The sequence below is a fragment of the Symphalangus syndactylus genome, chromosome 9, assembly GCF_028878055.3.
Source record: "Symphalangus syndactylus isolate Jambi chromosome 9, NHGRI_mSymSyn1-v2.1_pri, whole genome shotgun sequence".
In the NCBI taxonomy this organism is placed as follows: Eukaryota; Metazoa; Chordata; class Mammalia; order Primates; family Hylobatidae; genus Symphalangus; species Symphalangus syndactylus.
The window spans coordinates 43626501-43646413 of NC_072431.2; the positions used below are offsets into that span (position 1 = coordinate 43626501).

Sequence of the window (19913 nt, forward strand, 5' to 3'; positions counted from 1 at the left end):
TGTGGGAAGGAGAGAAACAATAAAAGGAAGAATGAGAAATTCCTCTTGGGCACATGATGGTGACATTCACCTTAAAAAAAAACCTGCCAGTATTTTTTAAATTGGTGATTTGGGGGATTGGGGTGGGGATGGCTCCTTTATTTTATTTCTTGCTGCATTTGTTTTGTCTTCTGAATTATGGTACCTACACCAAATTAGTTTCAGTTGAAAAACAACAGCAAAACAGATTCATTCAGAAAAGTTACAAAGAATGGATAGAAAAAAAATTACCAACAGTCCAGTTTAGAATTTGACTTCTCTGATATATATAATACTGCAGCATGCCATGTAGAGTTACAGTAATGACTTCTTTTTATCCTTAACTTCACGTCCCAGTTCATATGCTTCAAATTTCAGTTTTGCAAAGTGTTAGGATCATGTTTGACATAGTATTGATGGTCAGAGTCAAAGAATGTGTTCTGAAAGGAAGGCTTTGGCCATGCATAGGAATCAAGCCTTTCTCAGGAAAGAGACAAGGCCAAAACACCATCGTTAGTCATCCTCTGTTTCACTATGTCTTTGCGTATATTCTCCTTTGCCTCTCTTTGCTTGTTGCCACCTGGTACTATGGAAACAATAACGGTACCCACCTTGTTGTGAGGAGTCATGAGACTACATGCCGAGTGCCCAGCACATAGTGAGCCCTAGAGCGTGAGGGGCCAGAATGTGGAGGTATTCATTGTTTTATCCCTAGTGTCTAAGACATTACCTAGTATGCAGTTGGTGCGCAATAAATATTTGACAAATGAATAAATAATGTTGGCTAGAATAATAATTATGGTAATAGAGAAAAGATAATATTATAAGAGACAGTGGGACTGATCTGGGCTGATCACAGGCACTCTTTCAAATAATTTATTATGAGTTTGGGAAAAGTGAACCAGTTATAAGACAAACTTATGTTCTTTTAGTCAATTTAAACAGAAGTACCACTTGACAACACTGGTAGGCATTGGTGATGTAAACATAAGCAAGAAGTGGTTCCTGCTTCAAGAAGTCATAGTCCAGTTGGATACAGCAAAGGTCACAGCATAGCATGAGGAGTATGGACAGGAAGGGCCTGCATCCCACATGGAGCTGGGTTTGGGGCTGGTGATGCAGGGAAGCTAAGTTTTGACGGATAAATAGCCATTAGACCATCAGAGGAGGGACTAAGAAGGACATTGCAGGCAGGGGAAGGGTGAAGCCCAGAGACGTGAGATCATGGGGGGTCACCATGTCATGAGACGGAATTAGGGTTGAGAGTTGAGCCGTGCAGGCATGGCAGAGCCTTATGCTAAGGTGTTTGTCTTCTATCCCGAAGGCAATGGAGAACTGTGGAGAGATTAAGTAGGTGCAGTTTTGTGTTTTGAAAGAGTGGTGTGTGGTGCAAGTGGATCATAGAGTGTGGCAAGATGAGAAGTAAAGGGATGGGAAAAACTAATCCTCCTGCAGTTTAGGGACAGGCAGGCACACATACTCCATTTTCAAAGGCATCCCAACTGTAGCAACTAAATGGTGGCAAACAAAACAAAAACAAAGCCTTAGTGCAAAAGTAGAACTGTTACAGGTGGCCCACAAATGATAATAACAGTGACAAAACAACAATATCTAATAATAATGCTATTGCTAGTTTTATTATGAAAGCAGAAGCCAGAGCTGCTGACTTTTCTAGCAACTTTTGCAGGACATTTAAATCCCTCTAGCTGGCCCTTTGTTCCTGTGTTGCCATGGAGTGTCAATAAGCCCAGCTCAGAATAACCCAGGCAGTGAAATGAGAGGTACAGCTTGCTCACTGGCATGTTGGCTGGCCAGGTTACACTGTTTTCATTGCTCCCATCTTGGGAGGAGCACTGGGCAGCTGGTTGCCCTGGCAGCTGTGAAGGTGTATGTCTCTTGGCTGCCCAGAGTTTGAAATGGAACCAAAACTTGCCTGCCTACTGAGCATGTGCAGCTCCTGACTGAACTGATAGCAACTGAAAATAGCCCACTGAGCACCTGTCCCTTGTACACCAGCCCCTGGCCGACTGCCATTTAGGACAATGTGGACTTACTCAGTAGACAGGTGAGGTGCTGAGCAGATTTTAATGGTCTTAGGAAGATCTTGGGAACTTTGGCCCTACTTAAAAGGAAGAAAAAAAAGCAGCAGGCTTCTGAGCAGTTCCATTTGGTGCTTCTGTGGTTAGTGGGTGGCCACACTGGCTATGTATGTGCCTGAAGATTTCATATTGTTCTCCTTACAGCAGTTCAGTGAACTAAGTAAGTTTTCTCGTGGAGAGAAAGGCTTTCCTAAAAGTCTCCTAGTGGTAGCCATCCATGGTTTATACAGCCTCAGCTTTAGAAAGTTTTGGAGTTAAACTATTTTGTTTCATTTTATACCTGCTCTTTAATCCCTAGTGATTGTTAGTCATTTCTACAAGGTGTCTCTTTGCTAGATTATTATTTCTCAGTATTCCAAATATTGGCACAAGTACAATCACAGAATAGAATCCCAGCATGTCAGGAGCTGTCTGTTCCCTTTTGGGATTTCTTCCATTTCCTAATGGACTTTAATCTCTTCGGTAAGCTTGCCATTGTTGGACAGACTTGGTGGCCAGTGTGGATGGAAGCAGGCTCTGGAAGGAAATGCTTCTGAAATGACTGGTGGCATTAAAGCTACTATTTAAAAGTGACCCTTTGTAGATACCTGGGTTATCTTTAGGCTGTCAGTGATCTGCAGCTACAGGAGCCAGAGGGAATCTGCGGAAACTCTTGCTTGTTGCTCTTGCCTGGATTTGTGTTTAGATATTCTTGCTCCCCAGCCAGTGGCCTCGTGACACATCTCAGATTTAGCTGGCTTTCTTCTGCCAAAGTCCAAAATTATTGTAGAAGCTGGGAATGGTTTGCCATGGCACAGATTGAAGGGGAGGACTGTGTGTTTGAAAAGCCAATTCTGCTTCACGGCACTCAAATGAGATGCTTTCTGTTTCTACCTGGAGTGTAGGCACCTGGAGCCTTTCTGTGGGCCCAGAGGTAAAAAAAGAACAAGCTCAAAATGACTCAAATTTAACTGTCTCATTGTGACTGTAAGATCTTTATTCTATGACTGATAAGCCAATCTTGTTCAATATGTTAAACCTGAGAATTAATGAATTATTTTGGACTATATTAATTAGACCGATAGGGGAAAGAAGATATATAAAGCAAAGATCAAGTTATAAAGGCTGGTATACAGAGGCACAGGCATGTCTTCCTGGGATTGAAGACATGGGATTCCTTTCTTCATTAACCTTTCATGGAGTTCTGGACTTGGTAGGGCCTTGGGAAGTGAATAGGGAAATTGGAGGATAGGGAAGTAGCATTATCAGAGGCTTGGACTCTGCCCCAAGTTTTTACCCTTTTGACTGTTATTTTAAAATCTCTTTGGCTTCATCTAGGATGGAAAGTAAATACAGCAGCCCCCTATTTATCCATGGGGAATACATTCCAAGACCCCTGGTGGATGCCTGAAACCACAGATAGTATTGAACCTCATATATACTATATCTTTTCCTATGTCTAGGATAAAGTTTAATTTATAAATTAGGCACAGGAAGAGATTAACAACAATAACTTAAAGTAAAATAGAACAATTATAACAATAGGCTGGCATCACCACTCTTGTGCTTTGGGGCAGTTATTAAGTAAAGGAAGTGTTCCTTGAATGCACCTGCAATGCCATGGCAGTGGATCTGGTAACCAAGACATCTGCTCAGTAACTAGCAGGATGGTAGCGTCTACAGTGTGGGTACGCTGGACAAAGGGATGATTCATGTCCTGGGCAGGATGGAGCTGGACAACGTGAGATTCCATCATGCTACTCAAACAGCACACAACTTAGAACTTAGGAAATGTTCATTTCTGGAATTTTTTGATTAATATTTTTGGACTGTGGTTGACAGTAGGTAACCGAAATAGTGGAAAGTGAAATGGTGGATAAGGGGGGATAAGTGGGGACTACTCTAGTCTGGAAGTTACTTTGTTCCCTCTGTGCTTTTCTCTGGGGTAGGGTAAGTTGTGGAGCTAGGGAAGGGGAGTTTAACTAATTCAGGACATTTTCACTTTTAGCTGTGGGTGCCACAGTGCCTGAAGGCTGCATTTCAAGACCTGTTGAACAAATTGGAGCCCTGCTTAACTTTTGAAGGGTTTGTCTCTGTGGTTTGAAAGCTTCCAGAAAGACTGTAGGGGTGTGGTGGAGGTTCGCTGATGGTAACCAGAGCTGAGATTGGCAACCTTGGAGGAGGCCCAGTCCATGAATCCCAGAGAGAGAGGTACAGTAGGATGCAAGAAGAGAAATTGAAGTGGAGAGTTAAGCACAAAAGCCACCCGCTGGCTCTTTCTCCACTGTTCTGTCTCATCTAGAGCCCATTGTTAAATGTTTCCCGTAAAACCAAAATTCTCAGTGTAGAGCCCAGGTAGGAAACCCTTACTGAAATGCCATACACTCTCTGGTTAGCCCGAGGAGGTGGGGAAAACAACGAAAAGTGATTCCTCGGAATCAACAGTTCTTCCTGTGGCGCGAACAGAGCTTCCAGCCTGAGACATTCAATCGATGGAACCACATTCCTGGCTCTCTCCTAAGACTAAACAAGGAATGACTTCTGAAATGTTTACAATTCGCTGGGACTGTCTTCCCTGTTCCTCCAGATTATTCTACTCTCTGTTACTCTCCCTATAACTAGAGCTCCACTTAGACATGGCCATTGGCACATACGCTGAGGAGACAGTATTTTTGGGTTTTTAAAGTATTCCTCAGTAGGCAGTTCCCAGTAGGCCTTGTAATCCTTTGTTTCTCTGAAGCAGACATTCAAGAAGTTTGAAGACAAAATGAAGAAAGGGGTCATTATTTTCTCCCATATTAAGGAGTTAAAACAACTCCTTAATATGCTGTATTTGTTAAAGCCAAGTCTTTGCAACATTCAGAGAATCATAAAAAGCGTGGAAAAGACAGACCAATATTGTCTTAGGTCATTACCCCACAGTGTTCTTTAATTTGTTAGTCACTTGAAAACAGGCTGAGTTTTTTGGCTTCTAAATAGAAGGTGTGGCTGCTGCAATAGGCTTAATTTACAGGGATTATTTCAGAGACAAGGAGTCAGCCCAGACACAAAATAAACAGATGGCACTTTTTTTTTTTTTTCTTCTCAGCTGCAGCAGTTCAAATGCAGGATGACTTAGGAATCCTTATCACCTTCAGCAGAACAAGAAGGGGAAAATGATGTAATTCGCTCTTCCCCACTCCCTATTGAAGGTGCCATTATTTCACTGATAGGGATAAAATATGGCAGCAAAGACCAGGGAAAAAATGACAGCAAAGAGCAGGGGCAGCTTTTTCTCTACTAGGCAGCCAAGTCCTGCACTGACCCCTCCAAGCTGACGAGTTGCAGGTATGTGTTGTGTTTTGATGATTCTAATCACTGTAGCCCAGAGTCCTCAAATCAGCCATCCAGAGAAGGACCACCCACAGAGCCCAGCTGTTCTATTAATGTATTAAATAGTTCTTCCTTTTTTTAGGAACATTTGTATTTTACCTGTTTCTTTTAACAAATTAACAAGCAAACAATAAACCTACCACATCACAAAAAGTACTAATTTTCTATATTCGTGAGCCCAAGTAGGTGAACAGATGTGACGGTATGGCAAGCTCTTCTAGGAAGAAATGGTTTGCTCAGGCATGCCGGCTTGGTGACTAAGCCCTGCCTTAAGATCTGTGCTGACATTTAAAGACTTTATGGGCTCTGAAAACCAGCATCAGGTCTCTCTCCACCTCTAAATCCTTTCTGTGAAGGGAAAATTCATTCTGAAGCAAATATTCATCAGGCTTGCACTCCTGCCAACCACTGACGCTGTTGTGGGGTATGTAATCAACGGTGAGCAAAGTATTAATAGATGCAACTCACCCTCATGGTGCTTACAGTCTATAGGAAAGGTGACATTCAACAGCCATGCAGACACAAGTATGGCTGTAGCTAAACAGGGGTTCCTACTTTAAATCTGGGTGTGTGAACAAAGGCTTCTCTGAGGAAGTAACATGTAAGGTGAAATCTGCACAGTAGATAGGCACTAACTAGGTGGAGAGGTGTTGACTGGAGGGAGATAAGCATTCAACGTGGAAGGAATTCCATACTTAAAAGGACCTGAGATCCCTAAGCAGGAAGGAGAAGCCTTTTAAGAACTTCCAATAACTGAAGAGGAGTCTGAAGAGCATGCAAGGATCAGGTCAGCCAGCAGTTGTAGGCCAGGTTAATGACTGGTCTCCACTTTGAGCGTGATGGAAGCCTGAGAGAGTCAGGCTTGTGTATCTGAATGAATGGGAATGCTATTTCCTGAGGCAGGGAACACTGGAGGAAGAATACATCTGGAGTTCAAAATCATGGAAGTTTTTGTTGTTGATACTCAATTTATATGCAATCTCATTTGAACGCCTCTATTTGCCCCCATAACTGCTGAAATACATTTTCTTCTTGGCTTTACAACAACTAAGTGTCAGTCTCTCGGATAAGGAAAAAAAATGATTTGAGTTCCCTAAATGAGTGTTTTATAATGAGAGATTATTTAGGCACTGGGTGTATTTTATCCCTGAGCATATAGCCTGTCCTCTTGTCAGAGAATCAAATGCCCTTCACTAGGCATTCCAGACGGACCTTTGTGTTTCTGTCTTAGGAGCAGGCTTGCTGGCAGTGATACCTAGCATTGCAAAATCCTTCTTAAAGCCTTTGTTTAATGCCAGAGATCTCAAATGCTTTCAATTCTGGAGAGGTGCCAAACTGCTCCCGGATTAGGAGACGATGGAAGGACTCCTATAATCTATAAACCTCATATAAGCTTGCCATTTCAAATGAATGAATTGTTTAGAGTGTTGGAAGGAGTCCAGGGATACTTGAGTTCCTTTTTTAGCTATACACATTTTGAGCTATTGGACTTTTATAATTACAGTCTAATTTCTGCATTATGATTTGTGCTACTTTGAGGTGAACTTGTAAAAAATTCAGCCTGTTCCTTTTGCTGCCCTCTAGGACAAATCATGGCCATGGGCCAGTTTGTTTACTTGTAGCATTTTCTTATTTGTCTTTTATGTCAAAGACATTAGTGGGAAATGTTGGTTTTTGTGCACCATTTAGAGTGATACTCAGTTTCAATGCCTTAAAGCATTGCAGAATGCATGACTGGGCAGGCGTGAATAGGTAAGTCCATAGTGTTGTGATTGCTAAAGTCCCACTTAAACATAAATGTGAATACTTTTACCATGAAGTACAAGATTATACCAAATTGTGGACAGTTTTTAAAAGTCCACGATGCTCTTTGGTCTGCCTCTCTCTCTGCCAGTCCAGCATTAGACTTGGAGGAGGTGTGCCCAGATGGTGAACTGAGGATCATACAGAGCAGGAAAAATCTTTTTAAAGAGCTGGCCATGGTGAACTCCTGGGATTCCCAGCCTGCACCGCTGGTTTGTGGAGCCAGCCCCGTATTCTCCCTGGTGGTTCCGAGGCAGTCTCTGTTTGTGGTCAGAACTCCCTGCTGTTCCCAGCCAGCCCAGGCTGCGAGTGTTTTCACACGGCTCTGGCTCTGGTGATACAAAGGGCACGCAGTGCCAGCCATAACACTGAGTAATGCCGGGAGGTGCCTTCTAGAACAAACAATGTGGGTGAGCTCTGCAGAGAGGGAATACCTCTGGCTTGACATTTAAATTACTGAATTATTCAAATGAATGTCAATTAGGTGGAGTAGACTTTCTGCCTTCTGCCAGGGCACTTCCTGGATATTCGCACAGGCAAGTGTAAAATACTTTACATCAGATACGGTGCTTCCTGTCAGTACTGTTGAAAATCAGTCACAGAATCTGATTATCTGTTCCTTGGTGTTCCTTGATGTGTACTGTATTTATATCACAGCCTGAAAGATTAGGAGTCCACACACCCATACCTGTGGCCCTGAAAGGGGTTTTGTGATCATTTTCAAACCCCACCCCCACTCCCACACCAAATAAAATATCACAGGCCCACACATGTTATGCTTATTCCTAAATTTGACAAGACTGAAAAAGTGAGTCATGGACATTTTGAGTCCTGCTGTCTTCCTTAGAATTGTGGATATTAAGATCCGAGAATGCTATTACTACCTTGCTTTTAACCTTCTTTGTTGACTTAGTAATTCTAGTTCAGAAAATACTTCCATCTACTCCACTCTGTCAGATGAAATTGCCAAAGTGGCATGTAGTGAATGTGAGTGTGTGCATGCATGTGTGTGCACCTGTGTGGTCATTCTGTCATTCTTATGAATTTAGGGTCTTCATTTATATTTGGGTATATATAAAAAATAAATACATGATGAAGGACTTTGCTAATTAGTTATATGGGAATATACAAAGTAAGAAGATTGAACAGTGGATGAGGAACAGAATAGGAAAGAGAAGTTAGTGAAGGTTTTGTACTTCCCAGTTAGCTAACTGTTAGACTCAGCTCAGGGTTCTTTCATATCAGAGATTGAGTTAATTATTACGTATCATTAACAGTTGTCTTTCCTTGCCTTTTTCCCCAGTTGTGAAGGGTAGGTTATGAAAACCCTGGTATTTCACATCTTACTGAAAAGAATCACCAACTTACAGGTAGTTAATCCCTGGTTGTCTACATACAACTACAGAAAGTATATAAAGAATTTAAGGAGAGTGCTTAATAAACAGACGAATCCGTTTGACTTAGTTTGTGACCCTGCAGGATTAAAGCCTAGGTACACCACAGAGTTAGGTATAATGAGTTAAATTTTACTGAAGGTGATATTTACTTGAGGCTGTCACGTCTGGCAAACTCTTTAGGTTATAGTCCAAACGTCTGTCAGGCTCCCTGCACAGCCTGTCAAAAACTAGAGACCTTGGAAAAGCAGTGCTCCTTCCTGCATCTGTGTACTTAGAATTCAGTTTGGGATGGAACTTTAAAAACAGCTTATTTTGAGAGCACATTAGAGAAATGATTGTTGTTGTTACTTTATTTTTTTAAAATTTGGCATTTTTAAATTACAAGCATGGGTGTCCTTAATCCTTTGGTGCCCTGGACTGTCCATTTAGGACCATTTAGGACCAATGATAAGTGGGCTCTCTCTAGTCTAGCGTTGCTGGTTTATTGTTATTCTTAGCAGCCCGTACATTCAGCGAGCTGAGTAAATCATACTCGTCAATTCATTATCAGTCCATGAACAACTCTCTCCTACTTTATTTTTATTTTGCTCCTTCATCCCAGCGCTAACCCCTTATCCCCAAACCAGTGTCAATAGGCATATACTCTTCAATGGGTTAGGTATATATCCTGGGGTATCTATGATCTTTTAAAAGTACTCGGGATGTTAAAATATATGTTTGTGTTTCAAATTTACATAAATTGCATTATTTCAGGTTTAAGCATAGTCTTTTCAATTCCCTGCCATAGATCACAAGCAAATTAGTCTGACACCATGAACTCTCCCCCTCACTCCACCCATCCACTTCCCTCCAAAGAGTCATCACCTGTTGGGCAGCATAGTTGGCAGCCCTCAGCCTGCTTTGTGCCATTCAAGAGTGGCAAGCATGTCTAGACTCCCTGGAAATATTATCTTTCAGCTCTCTTTTGGCAAGTGTAAACTTTTTGCTGGATTATGTCAACAGATATACATGTTTCTCATCCTCATAGAAATAGATTGGTGCTGGAATTTCCTTCGGATTTCTCCAGGCAAGGAACATAAAGACTATCTCTTTGCTCATTAAAACTTTTGCTCATTAAAAATGTTTGAGGGCTCTTGATTCTCAGGGGTGAGACTGGTGACATACATAGACTGTCAGCGGCTATTTTGGATTTTCTGCTTTCAGGCATGTCTTTGCTTTTGGATGAGCCCCTTGTGGTTTTCAAAGGAACTAGCAAGTCAATTATAAATAGAAGGCTGTGTCTGTGTGTCTGCATGCACTTACTCTGTGGGACGAAGCACCCACATTACAGTGGGCAGTGAACTATTTTTCCACTTCTTTGAAGAGGGAAGAAGAAAGATTAAGAATGCTTTTCTCTTTTTGAGATAACCCACATCTCTACACACACCCACACAAATCTGTGTAAATGAACTTGACATTTTCAAAGACCTTACCTTAAGGTCTCCTCTGGAAAGCACAGCCACCCGACCTGTTATTTTAAGAAAGAAGCATTTATCTCACAGACCCACTACTGAGGGTTCAGGGATTAGAAGGTGGCCTCTATGTGCCATAGACCTTTGGAGGGAGCTCTGAAAGCTGAATTTCCTAATATGAACAGTGCTTCGGCAAAAGTGGCCTCAGCTAACTAATCAGTGGCCTCTAGGACTTGGCTGTTTACATTTTATCCTCTCTTTCCTTCCCCACTAGTAGAAACTGTGGGACCAGCAAGTCTAAACTAATCATACTGACAAGAGAAGAGAGTAATGTGAAAATGCAGATGCAAATAAGTATTCTCAGAAAGAGACAAGCGGAGTGATTAGGTGTGCTTCCCTGATCATCGTTTCTGCCTCTTTCCATTGCACCTTGAACTCCCTAGGTGTGTGTTCTTCCAGTGGTCCCACCTGTCACCTTACTGTTCAAACATTATTTGGTTCTCTTTGTGTCCTTGTGCCCTCATTCTCCATATTTGGCACCATTTTTTTCTGCCAGCCAAAAATTCTTAAGCAGCTATTAATTCCCACTATAATCTATGTAAACTTCAGTGTTACCACTAGTGAAAAAGTTAGTCTAGGCATCTAGCTGGAAATATTGGTACCGTGGATTGTAATTATAGATTGTACAGCCTTGCAAACTCTTATTATATTACAGGTTGAACATCTCAAATCCCAAAACCTGATATTTGAACTGCTCTGGAATCCAAACCTTTTTGAGCGTTGACCCAATGCTCAATAGAAATGCTCATTGGAGCATTTTGAATTCTGGATTTTTGGATTTGAGATGCTCAGCCGGGATAAATACAACTATTCCCCAATCCAGAAAAATTTTTAAATTTGAAACGTTTCTGGTCCCAAACATTTCGAGTAAGGGATACTCAGTTTGTAGTATATTTCTGCCATGTAGCTGCAAGAATGTCAGCATTCCTTGTTTTACGAGTTGATGGGGATTTGTACAGAGCTAGCAAAAATTGGTATTAATAGGCTGGGCGCGGTGGCTCACGCTTGTAATCCCAGCACTTTGGGAGGCCGAGGCGGGCGGATCACGAGGTCAGGAGATCGAGACCACGGTGAAACCCCGTCTCTACTAAAAATACAAAAAATTAGCCGGGCGTGGTGGCGGGCGCCTATAGTCCCAGCTACTCGGAGAGGCTGAGGCAGGAGAATGGCATGAACCCGGGAGGCGTAGCTTGCAGTGAGCCGAGGTCGCGCTACCGCACTCCAGCCTGGGTGACAGAGCGAGACTCCGTCTCAAAAAAAAAAAAAAAAAAAAAAAAAAAAAAAAAAAAAAAATTGGTATTAATAGCTGCCATATATTTACGAGCTTTTTTTTGGGAATAGAATAAAGGTGATAAACATTATGTTCCAGTAAAACATTTTATTTTGATGCAATAATTGGGATCTGAGAGCCAATCAAGCTGAAGGTTATATGAACACCACAGGGGGAGAAGCCCATCTTCGGAAGTCTGTGGACAGATGATAGCCAGTCTTTGTCCTAATATGATCTAAAAGGGTGCACGGCTTATATAAATGAATGGCTATGTTGAGAGGCAATTCTTATTTGTTGGTTGGTTAGGTGACAAGGTGACAGAATGTGGACCTCATGGTTGATAGTGATGCTTAGCTTGACTTTCTGTTGATAGAGGTGTTTGGAATGGTCATTCCCTCAATGAAGGTGAAACTCATACGGTAATTCCTCTTTTTTTTTTTTCCTTTCCTTTCTCTCCTTTGCAGATGAGAAGCCCAAGGTCAACCCCAAACTCTACATGTGTGTGTGTGAAGGTCTTTCCTGCGGTAATGAGGACCACTGTGAAGGCCAGCAGTGCTTTTCCTCACTGAGCATCAACGATGGCTTCCACGTCTACCAGAAAGGCTGCTTCCAGGTTTATGAGCAGGGAAAGATGACCTGTAAGACCCCACCATCCCCTGGCCAAGCCGTGGAGTGCTGCCAAGGGGACTGGTGTAACAGGAACATCACGGCCCAGCTGCCCACTAAAGGTTCCCATGGACTTTTCTATTTCTAGATCAAGGGGTTTTGTTAGTGTTGTCCTGGGTCCGTGTGGGTTAAAGATCTAAGTAGCCATGAGGCATTCCACGTACATTTTGAATCAGAGGCGAAGAGCTACAAGGAAGGTATCCTTGGGTGAAGGAGAGAAAGGACCAGCCTTTTGGCATCTAAAAGAAGGATGGGCATTTTGGGGAATGTAAGCAAGGTGATGTCCATCTTTGGGACAGCTTGGCTGACCAGTTAGCTTTCTCTTGGTTGCTGTGACTCAGGTGAACAGCTCCCAATACCTTTTTATGTTACTGACCCATGATGTCGTTCATTGTTTCTGAAACAATTCTGCTAGTAAATACTCATCTCTGTGTCAGGTGTGTAGGGAGGAAAACAGAACGGACTGGTGACTGAATGGAATGCCTTTCCTGTTTTATGAGGAAGGAGACAAAAGAAGGCTCGCTGACCTCTTCTCCCATATCTGATGCCCAGTGACCCTATCACTGAAACTTGAAGCAGGATGAGATTTCACACAAACCCTGTAGTTTTTGTGGAATCTTCTCTCTACCATCAGTACAGATTGCATATGCTAAGGAAACCAGTCCACCTCTGAAACTGTTTCTCTATTAAATAAGCCCTAAATTGCAATCTTAAAGTCTCCGCAAACATTTCTGTAGACTCATTCTAAGCCAAATTTATTCTCTTACCATATAGTACATTTTTAATAGGTTTAGTTATTTGATTTTGCACTCAGAAAAAAGAAACAAACCAAAAAGTGGAGGAGAGGTAACGATGAGCATCCAAAACTAGAAATGTCAGCCAGCAAGGAAGGAGGCAGAAGAACAAAAAAGCTGATGCAAGATCATGTTCTAGTAATTTTGAAGTTATGGTGATGACTTTAAGGCATATGGAAAAAGTTAAATTCTGACAAGCAAATAGGATTGAATAATCAAAAGGGTTTTAAAAGAGATCAAGTATTTACATGGTTAAAACTGAAAGGGTCCTTGATGGAATACAATTTACTGTTACACTTTGTGAGTTAAATTTTCATTAATTGGGTGGGTAGACGTAAACAAATGTCTGAATTCATGCAAACATTATTATACCAACTGTGAAGTTTCTAATCTGCAGATCACTCTGCTAGACCTTGAGTTTTAATAGAAGATTTTTTTTTAATTTAAGGACATTCTAATCTGATTAGGGTGGCCACAGTATTTATAATTCAGTGTTGTGTTTTGTTAGTTTTACACTTTCTCATACAAATGACATATGCCATGGAGTATGATGTATGCCAAGCTGTTGATTAGTTGGGCTTGGAAAGTTAAACAAATATGTAAAGGAAGTTAGGCTTGTGATTGGATGGCTGAAGAGACCAGTAATATGGAAATGGGTAAGGCCTATGTAGGGAAGAACAGGGCCTGATGACATAATGTCATGAAGAGGTCTGAACCCAGGGAGTGAATCAGTGAATGAATGTCTGAATAAGTGAGTAAATGAAGAGAGGAATGGATGGGTTCCTAGGCAGAAATTGTGATGTAAAAAAATCAATGAGAAATCAGCAGTAGACACCCAGGATATATTAAAGACAGAGACCACAGATGGGTAATTTGGTTTTAGCTCAGGTAGCCCTTTCTCTTAAGGATAGTAGAGTGTCTGTAAGGGCTTGATGGTGAAACATACCAAATCCAAGTTAATAAGAGTAATATCAAAGATTTGTACAGTACTTTATGTTTTAAAAGCACTCTCACATTCGTGCATTAATACAATTGATTCTCAGTGGAATTTTTTCAAATTCTAGTTGTGTCTAATTGAATGATGGTTAAAATGTCTGGGCCATTGGCCAGGTATTAGGAAGTGTTTTAGTTTTAATACTTCGTGAGTTGTGAGACTATGTGGTCGGATCAGGAGCTACTTGTTAGGATATTGGTTATGCTACTAATAAGTAAGCAGTGATCCTTACAACTAATTCCCCTTTTCTCCCCCAACTCCAGGAAAATCCTTCCCTGGAACACAGAATTTCCACTTGGAGGTTGGCCTCATTATTCTCTCTGTAGTGTTCGCAGTATGTCTTTTAGCCTGCCTGCTGGGAGTTGCTCTCCGAAAATTTAAAAGGCGCAACCAAGAACGCCTCAATCCCCGAGACGTGGAGTATGGCACTATCGAAGGGCTCATCACCACCAATGTTGGAGACAGCACTTTAGCAGTAAGTCATGACCCCACAAGGAATCCCAAGCATAAGGAAGATGTCTGGAGACACATTCTTATTTTGAGCATGAAACGCTAACCAGTAATGAGTGACTGAACAGTGTACACACATGCTGTTGGTTACTTATGTCCTAGACAAGCACATGCTGGCACCTGTGTAGTCTTCCCATATCAGAACAGCCATTTTAGATAGACATTTAAATAAGGGATGGGATTTATTTTAGTAGTGTTGGTAGTTAGTTACTTTTCTCCGAGGAGTAAAGAAAAAGAGACAGAGAATGGTTGCCTACAATTTTGGAGGGTTGGAATTTGTGGTCTTCAGTTACTCTATTTTTAACCATAAAAGTGCTCTTTTAAAAAGGCACCCTTTGCTTAATATTAAATATTAATTTCCTTTCTAGATTATTTCAACACCCTGTAATTTAAGGCTTAAAAACTTGACATCCAAAAAAGCAGCTTTTAAATTTTGTATGCTCCTGTGGTGCCCCCTTGTGGAGTGCAGTCATTTGGTTAAACTGGTGTTGTCCAATAGAAACATGTGCATCACATATGTAATTTAAAATTTTCAATTAGCCACCTTAAAAACAAACAAACGAAAAAACCCAAAAAGTTTCTTAAAAGTAGATTAAATTTTAACAGATATCCAACCAAATACATACCATTTTTGTCATTTCAACGTATAATTGATTAAAAAATTATTAATGTAAATTTTATATTCTTTTTGCTTTTGAAGTAAGTTTTCAAAATCTTGTGTGTATTTTACACCTGTAGCATATATCAATTCACACCAGCCACAGTTTACTTGCTCATGGCAATGTGTGGCTAGTGATTAGCCCGTTGGACTGCACGGTGTTAGAAGCTATTGTATTTATACATTAAAAAATTATTCTTTTGCATATTTTTAAATGATAAAATCACATTAAAAAGTGACTATCTCCTTTTATTTACCTTTTAAAATTGCTTACCAAGTGTTCATTTTAAAGACGCTTTGAACTTTAAGTGGGGAAAGGGTATCACTTGCTCTAAATGGAACGTTATCATAAAGTGCAAAAGAAAAAATAATAACATTTTGCATGGATATTATGTTGAGTTTGATGCTTACTCTGAAAAATTTGAGATTTGTGGGTGTTGAGAGTGCAAGAGACATGCCAATACCAATTTGAGACTGTCTCCTTGTCACGATCCTATTAATTGAAAGACAATCAAAGTAATAACTTTCTAATGTGATTCAGTGTTACTTAATGCCATTGCCCATGTGTATTTGAAATCATTTTGCAGTTAAGTCTTGTTCTGCTAGACAACAAGCTTCAAAGCGTCTGATAGTTCTGCAGTTACACTTTACCTGCAGCTCCCCTTATGCTGGAGAAGACTTCCCCTCACCAGTAGCCATCTGGGTAGCACAGATGCTGCACCCGGACAATTGCAGGACCCACCTTTGGCGGGTTGTCACAAACATTTGGTAGTGCCTGATATGGGCTGGGAAACATCCCATTCTACTGCCTGCCCCATCACTGGGCCACTTTTTGGTATATAAAAGGGGGAAGTAACCTTCTGTAGCTTCCATTTACCTACTGTTTAAACTATGGTACAGTGGAACTGGGGAAAGAGAATGCAGTATAAGGACATTTCATTTCAAAAAGTAGAGAAATACAATTTTTTTTTTGTTAGATATATACTTAGAAGTCTATTTCAAGCTTTAAGGAAAATTAAATGAGTTTATTGAGTTAGTAGCAAGAAGATGTGAGGATGAATCCTGACAAAGCTTTAGCAAAGCAAGATTCTAAAATAGGTTAGTTAGAACTTCATTCCTCAGAGCTGCTAACATAACTAATTACCAAGGGCAATAATAGGAATATCTGGTATAAATTACTGTTTAAATGGCTTTTAGTATTTTGAGAGAGGAATGGAGCATATGCCAAAATAGACCTTTAAACTCAACCATGTCATGTGACAGTATATCATGATATAGTAACACAGTAAAGAACACTATTTAAAACAAGTTGTCATTATTGGTCTACATACTTGCTTATTTAAGCAATATGCTCATTTGTATATTTCAACAAAGCATACCCTTACTAAACAGCTCATCTACATTGAAAAACAAGCCTTGGTCATGCATGGTGGCTCATGCCTGTAGTCCTAGCACTTTGGGAGGCCAAGGGGGAAGATCACTTGAGACCAGAGGTTCGAGACCAGCCTGGGCAATATAGTGAGACTCTGTCTTGAATTAAAGAAAAGAAAAGAACAAAAAGAAGGCTTGACATCTGAGAGTTGAGATACATGTTTGTTACTCTTGGGTTGATTTTTTATTTTTCCTTCCTTAGGTCTATGAACAGGGTTTAGAAGCAGGATCATATATTATGAAAAAAATAACACATTAGTTTAATTTTCAGAATTATTCTTCTCAAAAAAGAATGAATGAATAAGGAGAAAAAAGAACCGCAAGAGAGAAAATGGTTAGGGAGATATGAAACTCTGCTTCATCTACACTCATTTTCTTGTTGATTATCCCTTTTGTGGTTTTTAAGGGTTCTAAATTTCTTCCGTTGGATGTTCAGCTTTTGGTAATTTTGCCGATCAACAGTACTTCACTGGTGCTCAGAGGAAGTGAAAGAAGATGAAATTCACACAAATCAATGTATTGCTTTAGTAGGCCAGCCAAAATGTTTGGGAAAGGATGAGCTTTGGGGAATATTAAGTCAATATTACTGCAACCCTACCTTTATCACCCATCGGCACAATATTGTTTATTACAGGTAATCTAGGCCTGATACCTGCTTCTTGGCTTTATGCTGAGAGTAAGAAGGAAAACCTTATCAATGAACTAACTGGGAATGTTTTTGCCAACACCTTCATTTGTAGGCATTAACTTGGGGCACTGGTTTTATGTTTTCAATGAAGGCTTTATTTGTTTTCTTCTCTGATTTGTGAGTGATCCACATTAAGAAATAACAAGTAGGTGTTGATACAGTTTTGCTCCTCACCTGCCTAAAAGGAAACTTCCATCCAGGCAGCCCATTGCTGCCTGAGCTTACCAATTTAATGATCCACATGGTCATTGGAGTCTTTTCATTACAAATCACATTAGAGTTGTTTGTTCCTTATTCCTAGTTTGTTTGTTCCTAATTAGAGTTCCTTAGTTGGTATGGCAACTAAAGTGAATCATTTGACAGATACTTAGTGAGAATAGCAGAATATGGTAAATTATACCCAGTTCTTGAAGTTGAAAGGACCCCCCCATCCTTTTCTGTTCCACCTGCTATTCTCTCTACTGCTTCCCTTGAGATCATCTCTGCTTCTTGGGCTTTCTGATTTACACCTTCAACTTTGACTGCTCAGCTTCTTTCATTATATATTTTATTTGGAAACTCTGCATATAAGAAAGGACTACTTATCCTTTGGGAAAACCTATCATATATTAGGTGAAGTGCTAGCTTCTAGTATTCTGAAGAAATAAAACCTGTCCTGGCCGGTGCGGTGGCTCATGCCTCTAATCCCAGTGCTTTGGGAGGCCAAGGCAGGCAGATCACCTGAGGTCAGGAGTTTGAGACCAGCCTGACCAACATGGAGAAACCCTGTCTCTACTAAAAATACAAAATTAGCTGGGCGTGGTGGCATGTGCCTGTAATCCCAGCTACTTGGGAGGCTGAGGCGGGAGAATCACTTGAACCCGGGAGGTGGAGGTTGCAGTGAACCCAGATCGCGCCATTGAACTCCAGCCTGGGCAACAAGAGTGAAACTCTGTCTCGAAAAAAATAAAAAATAAAAGCAATAAAACCAGTCCTTCTTCCTTCTTCCAGAGGAGCTTTCCATGTACACTTATAGGCCATGTGTCCCGGATTGCTGCCCTTCATGTGAGTTACAATGTCATGCATGCTAATACTCCAAAGTGGGAGCTATATTGCTCAATCGTTTCTTTTCCCCCTTGTCTTAAACCACAGGATTTATTGGATCATTCATGTACATCAGGAAGTGGCTCTGGTCTTCCTTTTCTGGTACAGAGAACAGTGGCTCGCCAGATTACACTGTTGGAGTGTGTCGGTAATTCTTTTTTTTCCTTTCTTTGTGGGTAATATGCAGTGTTAGTTGTGTTTTTGAACTAAAAGATGGAACTTGGAAAATCTGCTTTTTGTTACCCGTTGTTTCCTTATTAAACTTATGAGATGTGGTCTCTATTCTGTATGACTCATGTTGGAGCACCTGAACTTGTTTAAGCTCTTATCAATGGAGTCCATCACTAATGAGTACAGCGAATGCCGAGTCAAAAGCTTTCAGTTGTAAGTGGACCCTTTGGGATGATGAGAGAATGCCCCAAAAATGAACTGATATGGTTGCTCCTTACCATAGGTATTGGATACTCTGAAGTAAGTAGGCTTTTGGACAATAAACTTCTTTATTGCAATTCTTTAATTCCTCTCATTCTTTTCTTCTTTTTAATGGCAATAATTAATGAACATAATTAATGAAACCAAGTCTAGCAAAGCGATCTTTATAACTCCTTTATTTAAATATGAGCGATATGGCCGGGTGCGGTGGCTCACGCCTGTAATCCCAGCACTTTGGGAGGCCGAGGCGGGTGGATCACGAGGTCAGGAGATCGAGACCACGGTGAAACCCCGTCTCTACTAAAAATACAAAAAATTAGCCGGGCGTAGTGGCGGGCGCCTGTAGTCCCAGCTACTCCGGAGGCTGAGGCACGAGAATGGCGTGAACCCGGGAGGCGGAGCTTGCAGTGAGCCGAGATTGCGCCACTGCACTCCAGCCTGGGCGACAGAGCGAGACTCTGTCTCAAAAAAAAAAAAAATAAAAATAAAAAAAATAAATAAATATGAGTGATATACATTTCTCCGTGGCCTCTCACATTTTCCCCATACATGAACATATTTGTATGTAGACATAATCATGTATACATAATTTATGTCCCTTTTTTCAGTTTTAAGCTCATGAACATTTCATGTGTTTGTACACATCACAAATATTTTTGAAGATTATGTAGCAGTCCATGGAATGATAGTGTTAACTATAACCATACTGCTTGAAAAAGATTTTGCACACATTGCTTCTTTCGAGTTCTCAGAAAAAATTCCCAGGAATTGGGGGTTCCTGGGTCAAAATTTGTAAGTTTTTTTATAGCTTGTTTTGTATGCTGCTGATTGGCTCTCTAGGAAGATGGTACAAAGTGCCTATTTCCTGATTTTTGTTAGCTTTACTTTTATGTGGCAGGTATTTGCAAGTTCCATAATCATTTCCCTAAGTCTCTCTTTTAGACGGCTTGCAGGGATGGCTGCAGTAGCAATAATGGGTTGGCAAGCTCTCCAGACCCTCCTCCTAGTGCTCATGGTTTCCGAGGGCTGGATTTTGCAGCTCCTGCCGTTGCATCTTTTGCTTTTGGAAGGTGACCTATAAGCTGCCCCCACCACTTGGCTGCTGTTCTCCAGATTTTCTTCTTGTTTTCATGGGAAGAGGGACACCCCCAATCTGAGTGGCAGAAAGGGGGAAGGGCAGAGGTAGGAAGGGCAGTGGCTGCCGCCCT

The 19913-nt window shown here is 40.9% G+C and overlaps 1 protein-coding gene across 3 annotated transcripts in view; it reads left to right on the forward strand.

Moving 5' to 3' along the window:
- ACVR1 (activin A receptor type 1) overlaps positions 1-19913 on the forward strand; it is a 107077-nt gene that overhangs the window by 48413 nt on the left and 38751 nt on the right. For all 3 annotated transcript variants that reach the window (XM_055292062.2, XM_063646018.1, XM_055292063.2), the window contains 3 exons: positions 11914-12177; positions 14167-14378; positions 18322-18421. In XM_055292062.2, coding sequence (XP_055148037.1) covers positions 11914-12177; positions 14167-14378; positions 18322-18421 — 576 coding nt within the window. The remainder of the gene's footprint in view (positions 1-11913; positions 12178-14166; positions 14379-18321; positions 18422-19913) is intronic.